This window comes from Acromyrmex echinatior, chromosome 18 (genome assembly GCF_024713525.1).
Source record: "Acromyrmex echinatior isolate Ae372 chromosome 18, ASM2471352v2, whole genome shotgun sequence".
Lineage (NCBI taxonomy): Eukaryota > Metazoa > Arthropoda > Insecta > Hymenoptera > Formicidae > Acromyrmex > Acromyrmex echinatior.
Window position 1 is genome coordinate 7,906,764 of NC_141869.1, and position 13,003 is coordinate 7,919,766.

The 13,003-nt window shown below is 33.4% G+C and overlaps 1 protein-coding gene across 6 annotated transcripts in view; it reads left to right on the top strand.

The window, feature by feature from the left end:
* The first annotated feature begins 1,893 nt into the window (after positions 1–1,893).
* Positions 1,894–13,003, top strand: part of wdb (serine/threonine-protein phosphatase regulatory subunit widerborst) — a 38,137-nt gene continuing 27,027 nt past the window's right edge. The window contains exons 1-4 of one of the 6 annotated variants that reach the window (XM_011053830.2): positions 1,897–2,779; positions 3,000–3,784; positions 3,937–4,235; positions 11,412–11,608. In XM_011053830.2, coding sequence (XP_011052132.1) covers positions 4,097–4,235; positions 11,412–11,608 — 336 coding nt within the window. In that variant the 5' untranslated portion in view covers positions 1,897–2,779; positions 3,000–3,784; positions 3,937–4,096. Of the gene's footprint in view, positions 2,791–2,999; positions 4,236–11,411; positions 11,609–13,003 lie in introns of all 6 variants that reach the window. The other 5 variants (XM_087415449.1, XR_015548073.1, XM_011053831.2 and 2 more) reach the window with 5 other exon arrangements.

The following is a 13,003-nucleotide window of genomic DNA, read 5'->3' on the forward strand; positions in this document are numbered from 1 at the left end:
TCCGCGGTTTTTTGTCACTAGATGTGTGTTGATGGTCATATGTCTAGTGACAAAGTACCGCGGATATTTTTTAGATGACTCAAAACATAGCATTAGCCCAATTCTTTTTGACTGAAACTTTTGAATCTAAATAATTCATCTTTCTTCTTCTTCTTTCCTCCTAAAGAGAAAAGAAAAAAAGATGAAATAGTGCAAAAGTCCAACTAAAAAGAACAGTCTTATTTTCTCTTGGCTGCACTAAAGTCCTATGAGAGAAACGCGACTAGTGTTAAGTGTTCTGATTGGTCATTGCAATCACGTGACTTAGCGCCAATCACAAACTGATTTTAGTGTATTAGAAATGGCTGCTTAATGGATGATTGGTGGATATCATAGTCCGTCTTGCAAACGATGTCAGTAAGAATTGGATGCGTTCAGCGGACTCAACAGTTAAATGAGCGCACGCTATTATTGGTGTATTCTTTTAGATCATTCAATGCCCTTCTAATGCCCTTAGTCAAACCTTGTACTTAAGGCTTTCTTAAATTTATTTTTAGATGCTCAGCAGCCAATGAAATAATTCGTACAGTATCTAAAAATAAATTAGGAATCCTTAAATATAAGGCCTGATTATGAATACGATCTAAAAGAATACATCGATAGCAACGAGTGTTCACTCAACTGTTGAATCCCCTAAACGCAGCCATTTTAAATACTCTTTTTAGTATTTTTTAGTACTTTTGCAATACCGACTTCACTTGATACTGCAAATGTTTCGAGCATTTTTTGATTCAATCAAAATTCTTTTTTCTGATTGATCAGTCAAATGTTTCCAAAGCGCCAAATGAACCGCACACATAATAATAGATATAAGTCGGTCACTTCTCTGATATATGATGGAAATATACAAGGTAAACCATTGCGCATAATGATGATAGCAATACTGGAAATAACCAATCAAATGTTCCCTAATGCAGTTCCCTACGTATAGTAGCGCTGATATACTGGAACAGCCAATCAAAATTCACGCTGCTACTGCGCAACTACGGGAATGGTTCTGATAAACTCTAAGGTTCTGCGCACAATGGAGGAAATATTGTATTGAGAATAGAAATAAATATTAAGATTTCAATCTATCAGAAAGTATATATTCCAATGTAATTGCATTTGATAGGTTAAAATTTTAATATTTATTCCTGTCCCTAATATTTGTTTTATTGTGCGCAAGTCCTAACTCAGAATAATGACGTCACTATTTGCTTTGGTAAAAATTTATCACATGACAACACAGGTTCATAACCTCAATTTTAAAGTGAGTTTACGAGACTCACTAAAGCACACGGTCTTGGTGCAGATTGTAGGTAAAAACTCAGTTGAATCTTATTTGTTAGAATGCAAGAGGAACGCACATTCAACTGAATTATTACGTCAAGAGTGAAAATTATCTGAGTCTGTGTAAATGGAAAGTAACTAATGTATCAAAAATTTACAAGAGATAGAAAGTGAAAGAGTGAGCGAGTGAGCGAGCGAGCGAGAGAGAGAGAGAGAGAGAGAGAGAGAGAGAGAGAGAGAGAGAGAGAGAGAGAGAGAGAGAGAGAGAGAGAGAGAGAGAGCAGTCATCAGTATACGGTATACGTAACGCGGCAACGTGATTCGTCAATAACGATCGAGTCCATGTGTCGCGCCAGATGAGTCCTTTGTGCGATTTTCATCTTTCAGCGCGATTGCTTGCGATGGCTGTAGGCGGCAAGAATCGATCGCAAGCGCAGCGGTCAGTTATTGGCGGCCGATACGCTATTGGTCGGTGGTCTGTGACCAATGGTGTGTCGCTACCAGTGGCATGCCGGGCGTGCGCGTGACGCTACCGCCACCTGCCGCGCTCGAGCGCTTCCGTCAATATTCGGCCGCCTTCGGCCGACAATTGCCGAGTACATGTTACTATTTTCAGGCACGCAGGGCACCTCTTGACTTGACGGATTTTCAATAAGTGAAGGTGGGCGACGGTGTACGACGTGACAGTCTCGAGATTCAAATCGTTTTTCTCCGCGTGTGATTCACCTCGCGGAACATCGCGAACGAACATTAGGGATCTCCCTCCCTCCCCCTCCCACCTCCCTGACTTAAAAGCAGCACGGTTCGCGGTGCGGTGCGGTGCGGTGCGGTGTACGGTGCGGTAGTGGCGAACAAGCGAGAGATTTGGTCAGGGCGGTGGAGTGGTGTGTTTGCGCGCGCGCGTGCGACGAGTGAGCGGAGCGGTGGCGAACTGCGAAGCGAAGCCTAGTGAAGACTTTTCCGCGAGTGAGACTTTTCCGAGTGGAGAATAGTAAAAGACACGTCAGCGTTACACGGCAGACCGCAAGTAGCCAGAGTTAGGAGTAACGATAGCAGCGACAGTGACGCAAGGCGATGTCGAGCCACGTTCCGGCGACTGTCGACGCCTGACGTAAGGTCGCGTTCGTTCCACCGGAAAATGAGAGACAGACCTCCACGTAGCAGCGAGCAGCTGATGGCGGTCGTGTCCAATGCTACTGAGAGCTGCTCCTAACATACACGTCTACTCCAAACGTCGTGCAGTTCACCGTACATCAGACGTGCGAGTAGCGAGGAGAAGGAAGTGGAGACGGAGTAGTAATAGCAGTTGGTGGCGTTGTTCGGCAGTTGCCGGTCACCGCTGTGAAAAAGGAGTCGTCGGAGGAGCGTCGACGGTCGAGAGTCTCCGGCATCTCTCCATTCTACATTCTTCATTCTCCATTCGGCGGAACGACGGATTACGCCTGTCTGCTGACTGCTCCAAGCGATTGTATATATCGTGTGCGTGTGTGCGTACGTGTGTGCGTGCGTGTGTGTGTGTGTGTGTGGGTGTGTGTATGTGTGTGTATATGTATGCATGTGTACGCGCGCGCGCACGGCTACACTTATTATCCACGGCCATACTTCCTACACGAACGTGCGCCGCCGAATCAACTGTACGCGCAACTTGTTCTATTTCATAACCGTGCTTCTTCTCTTTCCCTCTTCAGCCACTGGCGGTTCAGTACGACTCGACTCGGTGCGCGCGGTCGCACGTCGCGTGCGTGCGTGGGTGCGTACGTACGTGCGAGCGTGCGTGCGTACAAGCGAACGACACGCAATCTGTGACATCGTCGGAGGAGTCCTCGTCACCGAGTGATCACTAACGAAATCGTCATCATCATCAGCAGTAACAGCAGTAACAGCAGTAACAGCAGCAGCAGCAGCGGCAGCTATCTGCTACTGACCGGCGCTACTGCCGCTGCCGTCGTTGTCGATTGAATCCACCTTGCGTCGCGAGTGTATTGAATTGGTACCGAATTGAGATTGAGAAGGCAGAGAATCGCCGGTTGGACAACACTTTACAACGTCGTATCGTAGCTTCACATACTTTTCGCACGGTGTAGGTGGGAGCACCTACGTTCGCGGAAGGAAGGAAGGAAGGAAAGAAGAAGAACGGACGGACGGACGGACGGACGGCAGACAGGCAGGCACACGGGCGTGCATTCGTATGTGACAACGCCTAGCCATTTGGAGATTATCGCGCTCCCGGTGACGATAATAGCGACGATCAGGAAGCCGGCTAAAGTTCGATAGAGCAAGTACTACGTGAACGAAATTGAAGATTTCGGAAACGGCGAGATCAGCGAGCTCTCTCGATCTAATCTACCGGAGGAAACGAGTTCTCCACGTGTGCTATGCGCGACAAACGTCCTCCTTGGCAGAATATACTTCATCATCATCCTCTACCTCTGCTACTTCCTCTCATTGTTCGGTACACAGCGTGAATGGTAAGGTATGTTGAAGGAACGCGTGGACTGAGAACAGACAGGAGAGAAAGAGGAAGAATTGATGCGATCGGGTGTAAAGCGTGACGTGCATTGTGGTAACAGTGTGTGCCTTTCTTTCATTTCCTCGTGAGTTCAGAGTGTGTTATTCGTCTCACAGTCGCAGCCACGGAATGCGGCCTCTTCGGGGCGGAGGTGATCTTGGTCTTTAGTCGTGAGACCAGCCCGCTGTCTGCGGAAAGGTTCAAAACATCTAGAGGAAATAGACGCGAGCGCTCCCGTTTGAGCTTCACCAGGATAGTGCCTCTGTTAATGCCAAAATGTCGTCAGGGGCCTTCGTCGACAGGATAGATCCCTTCGCCAAGCGATCTCTCAAGAAGAAATCCAAGAAGTCGCAGGGCTCCTCCCGCTATCGCAACTCGCAGGATGTTGAGCTTCAGCAGTTGCCTTTGCTTAAAGGTTAGTCTACACTTGGAGAAAAATATCAGTCATGGGCAAGCTGTATAAGTTTACATGTTTGATGTTGAGTTAATATATATTTGGCTAAACCAGTGTATAAATTGGCTATCTTATACATAATTGCAAGAACTCTAAAATAGTTTATTCAACTATATATATATATATATATATATATATATATATATATATATATATATATATGCATTAATTTTGCACAAGCATAATTGTCATCTTTGTAGTTAAGCTATCACTATGAATGTGACAAAGAGAGATCTTTCCGTTTGTTTCAAATATTCCGTGTCTGCCAATATGGGACAGGGAGAAGTGAACTTGATTATCAGACCTTGGATAAATTGTGTGTGTGTGTATGTATGTATGTATATATATATATATATAATATATAATTACTATTAGTTATTCTGAACTAAAACTGCAATATATTTTCTATGGGAAGCGAGATGAGAAAAATTTTAAAGAAACTTAAACGAAATGTCAAAAGCAAAAATTGCCATGATCTTATAAGGAATTATGTAAAATTTGTGCAAACTCATTCAGTCACTTGATGTCTTTTATTTTATGCGAATACGTCGACTCGTTTCTTTCGGTATCTTGATTCAACATTCTTTTATCTTTTAGTAATAAAACAATAAAATATGAAGGATTCTTAATCTGTAAAATCATGCTGCTGAGAAAGGCGATACAGAGAATGTTTGACAAAGTTTCCAATTTTATGTGGATTTAGTGGACTTTTTCGTGAGCGACATGGCTTAAGTAGATATATCTTTGATTAAATGTTCAGCGCCTTTCCTTTCGATTTTCTTGTAATTTTATAAATTTATGTCTTTTCATGTGTTTCAAAATATATTCTGAGAAGAAAAATTGTCGTTCAAATCTCGTTTTCTGTTATTTAATTTCAAAGTTTTTTGATGGCGGCAAGTTTGAAAATGATAATTTAATGATATTTTACAACTGCGTATGTTCATTGATGTTATGAATTAAATATAATTAAAGTGTCTTTTTAATTTAATGTTGTTATTAATGTTGATATTTATAAAATAATAATATCAGTTAAGTTATAAATTAAGTATAAAATGAGATATTTAGTAATTGAACAATTTAATAAAAAATTAACAACTTAATTATACAAAAATTACAACTTAAAAAAAATTCATGGTTTTAACACAGACTTATATAAAGACCACAGACTTATAGAAGTCTATGGTTTTTAATTAATTAAAGCAGGGAAAAATAAATATACATTAATGAGCATGCGCAGTTGTAAAATATCATTAAATTATCATTTTCCAACTTACCGACATTAACAAACTTGTTAATTTAAATAATAAGAAAACGAGACTTGAGCGATAATTTTCCTTCTCGAAATATATTTCTGCGCATGAAATTACACAAATTTACAAAATTATAGAAAAATCAAAAGGGGCGAGGTGCTATACTGAACATTTACTTATCTTTGGAATAATTGGCAGTAATTTTATCATCAGGGTCCATATACGTTGGTACACATCTATACCGATAGTTGTCGGTGTCGATAACTAATAATAGTCAATGGCAAGGACGATCCTAGGAAAAAAGTGCGATTCTTATTGGCTGTTGCTATTTAACGATACCGACAACTGTCGATAGACGTGTACAGAATATACGCGGATCCTGACTTATGGTCCTTAGAGCTATAGGCGGTATTCATAGTTGAATCTTATATTCAAGATCGTTTATTTAAGATCTTATATTTTTAAGATCTTAAGGGAATCCCAAGAGAAATCCTAAAACTATCTGTATTACCGACTAAAAATCATAATTTTTGTATAATAATTATTTTTTTCCTCTTTTACAGATTCAAAAATCCTTTTCCAGAATTAAAATATATTCATTAATACATGTCTGTGAGGTGGAGTTTATGTCGAGATCGACAAAAAATTTTAAAATTGAAATCTTAAGAAAAATTTTAGAAAAGGATTTTCGAATCTGTAAAAAATGAAAAAAGTTATACAAATTGTTATACAAAAATTACGATTTAGTCAGCAATATAGACGGCTTTAGGATTCCTTTAAATACAGTCTAATTAAGATGTCATGAACCAATCAGAGGACTGTATTAGCATCAGACATTATTTAAGACAGTCGTAAAATATAAGAACCGACTATGAATATTATTACACACAAAATATGACATAAACTGCACAACCATAGCATAAGGTCGCTGGACTAATATCTGATATATCACAAACTTGCAATCTCATAAACATATGCGTAAAGAAAATTATCTAATTGCATTTCTGCGCTGAGGATTTTCACACTCCAACTCTTAAGGGATTTCCCTTTTGGAGCAAACAGTCATATTCATTCCTAAGTTGTTAAAAATTGCAAAATTACGCTATCTAACTATGCAAAATATATCTTCGATTTATGCGCTACTATTTCCTGTATGTATACTATTGTATACTATTACATTGTATACATTTTGTACTATTAATGATAATTTTGTACTGTATGCTATTTTGAAAAAAAATCGTGGCGGTGCTAGCTTAATTAATAAGCTGGCAGGATTAATTCAAAATAAAAGAAAAAAAGAAAAATAATATCAGAAATCAATAGGATTGAATTTGTACTACTAAAAACAATTCTATAATATATTATGTGTCATTTCCAAGAAAACAGTGGCGCTGCTAATTTAATATTTAAGCTGGCAGGATTATAAAAAAAAAAGAACACAAGGGCAAAAATTAACACAATTGAGTTTGTATTAATTTGTGCTATTGAAAGTAAGTAAGTTAATATTTTATATGTTTTCTTCTTAAAATGATTTTATCATAGTAAAATGACTTTATTATACTTACAATCTATGAGGCATTCTATGTGTCAAACCGGGGATCTTTAAAACATCATTTTATTTTTTTTTTAAATTTGCTAACATATATTTTACAGATAAAAATATGAGGCGTGTTTCGCGAAAAAAATTTGAGATTTTTTTTCTGAAGTTATTCACGTTTGTAAGTTACAGAAATTCATAAAAAACGCTGTTTATGCAAACGTTATGATTTTTTTCTAAATGATATACGGCACAAAATTATTATTAATAATACAATTCAGTATAAAATGAGTATTAAACAGAGTAAAAAACATATTTTTAACATGTTTTAAACAGTTTAAAATATGCTTAATTGATATATATATATATACATATTTTTAATATGTTTTAAACATGTTTTTTTTATAGTACTATTTGAAGCATTTTAAAAACATATTAGAAGAAATATAATGATTTATTCTTAAAAAAAAAAAAGAAAAAGAAACATTAGTCTTTGCCAATCCTAGTACTAAAAATTTCGATAGGATTTGATTCTACTGATTTCATCCTACTAGCTTTTATAGAGCTTTTGTTTTGCATAATATGAGCGAACTTTATTTATAATGTATTAGTATTGTAAAAGAATTATATAATTTCTTGCTCTTCTGATGACAGTAATAAGTCCTGCACACAGAATGCGGCAACTTTTGCCACGCAGCGGAAATTGGCGCGAGAGTTAATCAGTTTATCGCTTTTTCATAAAAACGAAAGAATGATTGGTTACTGTGTTAACTTCCGCCGCGCAGCAAGCGTTACTGTGTCCTGTCTGCAGGAGCCATAAGTCATTTAATACATTGATGGACTGACTATGTGATTTTATTTATTAATAAAGATAATAATGTTTGTTTCATGTTCTGGCAAACTACATGTTAAATCCTAAAGTAATATTGCAGTTATCATATGTTTTGCTTATTTTCTTTCATCCCAATCTTGAGCATTTGATAACATTTTCCCTAAGCAGCTTAAAATTTCTTTCTGATACAGTTTTCTCTACAATACTTCTATTAAATAATATTGTATCTATAACAAGAAAAAAAATCGAAAAAGAAATTAGCAAGTATACATTGAATGAAATGTGGTTTATAATGTGTATGTAAAGGAAAAATATTAAAAACACTTTTATTTTTCAATTGCAATTAAAAACAGCCATATTACACATGAGAAACTTGTTATCAATTCTTGTGAATTTTGTTATAATTTGGGTTGTTATAAATTTTTTAAACATATTCACTAATAATTTAATAATAATTCAATTTTTGTCTAAACAAATTCTAAGTATGCAATTTTGGAAACAATTTAAGAATATCATTTTAAATGTTAAAATGTTTTTATTGACATAATATATACAATTTGGAATACAAATAAATAAACTTAAATTTTGTTTATATGTATATTCACTTGTAGCTTATTATCATTTCTTTATCAAATTTTATAAACTCTACAAAATTGCTAATTGGCAAAGAAATGTTATGATTTTCTAAAAATGTATCACAGTTATAAACTCGAGCTTTTTATTTGTATCAAAATTCATTAATTTTGATTATTTGTCTTTTAATAAGTTCAAACCTCACTTGATAGCTACTATGTAGCTAGTATTTATAGAATTGGAAATTAATAATATATTTTATATAATGGTCAAAACTGAATGATTGCAAATTGAGATCGGATTTGATTAGTCTCATTGGATGTAGTTTCACTTTTCATTAATGTCCTGATAGACTTAGCAGTGAAAAACATTTAAAATATTACTAAAAGATGATATTTAATTTTATAAAATACGAATATTTCTTTAGAAGAATTTTTAATCGCAATCAACATTGCATTAGACTTTACTTATTTTATATTTAACAAGGTTGATAAGCAGTTATTTAATACTCCAATGGGTTCTCCATTGTTATCAATTATTATTTATCTAGTAATGCAAAACTTAGAAATCTCTGCATTAAAATTGTTATCCTTTCAATTTTCTTTTCATAAGATATGTCGACATTTTGCTTTCTGCTCTGAAAAATACGGTTCTGGATCCTTTCAATTCTTTATATGAAAAATTGCAATGGTTTACAATGGAAGTCAAAAAGAACAATAATATTTTAGATATTTGACTGATAAAAAGTGATCATTTTCGATCTGTATCACAAATCTTTTCAGGTAAATATAATACTTGAATTTTTATTTCAACAATCCTGTTACAAGAAGGGTATAATATTATTAAAACTATAAAATATAATATTATATATAAAAATAATTACTCTTTCAATATTTTATATTTGCCACAATTATACAAAGACTTAAAATGCTCTTCTACAGTAACAATAAAATTATCTATAGTATACTGACGATTCTACTTACTAGGGAAGAGATCATTCTTTACCATCCCTTATATTAACTCCGTATCCGAAAAATATATTCCGATTTCTACAAGACTTAATCACAAAATTTATTTTACGATTCTTCATAAGCTAAAAAATTTATAACAACGGGTAAAGATTTGTTAGACAATAAGTATGTCCCGTGTATGTTGTCATTTATAAGATCAATTGCTTGGATTGTGAGGCATTATACGTGAGTCAAAAAGTATGAGTCTAAAAAGCGTTTTCTGTATATAAAATGTATAAAAATTGAAAATTATTGGAATTTTCAAAATGCATATTAGTAGATCTTTAGTAGAACTATCAGGAATTATTGCTGTAAGTGCTAATATTTATCATTTTCTTGTATTGTATTTTAGAGAAAAATTGTCATGCTAGATTCGCAAAATTAGCACATATTTTCATATTTGATTTTTATATATAAAATATGCGAAATTTATTTTTATTTTTATATAGAACTATAGAATTATGAAAAGAGAGAGAAAGAGAAAAAGTGCTACTGGAACTATTATTTTTTTTATTTTTATTAATATACAATAATGTTGTGTTAATTTCATAGATCCTCTGACCAACGACTAAAATCTCTCTCTATTGAATGTTATTTATAGTGATAACATTAGTCAAAACCAAGTTGAAAATTGTTGCTCTCATTTTCATTTTTAACGTAAAAATTAAAATAAGAGAAACAACCTGCAATGATCTTGAGTTTGACAAATATTATTAAGATTAAAAGAAGTTAAATTACAATATAATACTTCGAAAAGATCTTAACGTCATTGACAAGAATAATGAATAAAAGTGAGAGTTTTTATTCAAAATATTAAAATTGAATTTGGAAGCTCCTCTATACTTACACTCAAGGTCAAATAAGTCTCGCCATTCAATACATTGTTCAAACCCTATAATACTTGTGTGAAACAAAAATTCGCTTTTTAGTAAAATATTCGATTGTATCCGAACTTTCGGCCCATCCTATATATGAATGTATATGAAATTCTATTATTACAACTATAAAAAAAAATTATTCTTAAAATAATGTTTGAAGATGATTTTGATTAAATTCCAGTTAATTTAATGAGTAATTGATTCAACTAGCAGTAGCATTTAAAGAAAAATGTCTAATTATATTATATAATATAATTTGTTGTCTTGAACCTTGTTTCTATATATTAAACAAAAAATGAATAATCTTAACAAAATGTTAACAAAAGTAGATAAATGTTAACAATAGTAGATATGAATATTACATAATAGGTTAATTTCCGATTAAGTTAATTGAAATTTGATCGAAGTCTTTAAAAATATAAATATGAAATTCATTGATCAATTTTTTTTAAGTTCATCTTTGACCAATCCGTTTCTTATCGGTGAAAATTTGACAGAAGCAAAAATATTTTGTCTATTAAGATCGTAAAGTATTTTCCATAAGAGACTTCTGTGATATGTATTAACGAGTAACGAAATCTTGCATTTTAATTTTAAACGAATCAGAGTTGAATTAAAGAGATAAAAATCTTAGATTATTCGTCGAAAAGTTTTAGTTGAAAGATGCACATCATATTATAATTTGTTTGTACAATCATTTCAGCATTCGATCATCCTATTCTCTCGTGACTTGTGTAACTTGTACGCTTCTAGTTTCTATCGGCTCAATTAAATTGTTTGCTTACAAATTTAGAAGCAAATGAAATGATAAATTTTATTGAGTTCTTGCAGCAGAGAATTAAAAATACTTCACCTAGCACTTTGCTCTCCGATTTCGTTTTGCATATATAATGAATGAATTATTTATAACGAGAAACATCCCCGGATAAGAGGATATGTTGGTTCTGTAATTTTTTTTGGTATTTTTTTTTATAATGTACACTTAGGAGGATTGTCGCGGAAGGGATTTAAAATGTATAAAATTATAAGTTATATTAAGACTATTTATTTGTTGCAGATGTTAACGCTGCAGAGCAGGAGGAATTGTTTATCAAAAAATTACGTCAATGTTGCGTGGCGTTCGATTTCATGGACCCAATGGCTGATCTCAAAGGCAAGGAAATTAAACGAAGTACGCTCAATGAATTAGTCGAATATATCACAGCAGGGCGAGGTGTCCTCACCGAGCCTATTTATCCAGAAACTATCAAGATGGTATGTATTTAATAAGAGAATTATGATAAAATATAAGAAAATTATTAGAGTTAAAAATAGAATTCTATTTTTTTGTATTGAATAATGCTTTTAATGTATGTATAAATATATCTACACGAAAAAATAATGTATTAAGGGGATGCTGGCGTGACCTCCGTCAAGTTAGCACTTCCGTCACTGAAAAGTAAAATAATATATATACTAAAATTAAGTGCTAATTTGGTGCTAATTTGGTGCTAATTTAGTGCTTTATTCCTGCTTTTAGTACTCAAGCAGTTTAGTACAAATTTGTTTAAAGGTGAGAGTGTTAAGATTCATGCCAAGTTAGCAATCCAAAATATAAATAAAAATAAAAAAATAACTATTACAAAATTAAATGCTTTTAAGAGCAACTAAAAATTTTCGTAAAACCTCCTCAGGTCCACGTATGGCTTGCTCTGCTTCCAGATCCGGTTCAGATCCAAACATGCCCTAATAGAGCCCTAGTGTGATAACTCCACGTATCGAATAGTCTTGATCAGGCTGTCGAATTAGGCACCGATCAGGTCGCCGGATTAGGTACTGATTAGGCAACAGGGCATAGATCTGATTACTCAATTACAATGATTTTACGTAATCGAATTTGATGTAATAAATGCACAATATTTCTAAATTTAGAAATATGAATATTTGAAAAAGTATATATTAAAATTATATAAAAAAATTAAATGTATATTTTTTAATGTAGAATTAGATTTAATTATGAATTATTATTCGCCAATAGACGAATATCTCGGGAATTAAGAAAAATAGAAAAACAAGTTTGAAATAAAACTCTTGGGGTTTATAATTATATTTTTATTAAGATTATTAAGAATACATTTTTCTAATTTTATAAGATTATATTCAAATTATATTTTTATTAAAATCACCTAATATAATCTTGACCTTAAATACTGTATTATAAGATTCGGTTTTTTTTAACATTATAACATTTGAATATGCACTGTTTACTTTTTCCCGAAAAAGTCCGTTGACTCTCCCAGTCTTATGCATTATTAATTATTGATTTGGATGCCTCGATAAAATTTCTCTTTTAAGTCAGCATTATTGGTTAGAAAAAATCCTGCAATTAATGAAACATTAATAAAACGATTTATTTAATAAAATAAATAAGTATAATAATTTCTTACAAAAGAGAGAGAGAGAGCCTTGCGAAGTGTCAAATTTTGACTTTGATGAAATTGTATATACATATAGATTACGTAAATAAATGAATTTAGAAAATATCAGTTGCGGCTTAAAAACGATTTTAACGGAGAAATCACTCCTCATATGTAAAGCGGTTTTCAACTAAAGAATAATAAAAAAAATTTTTTTGTCTTAGCATTGAGACACTCGTGTTTTGAGATATAA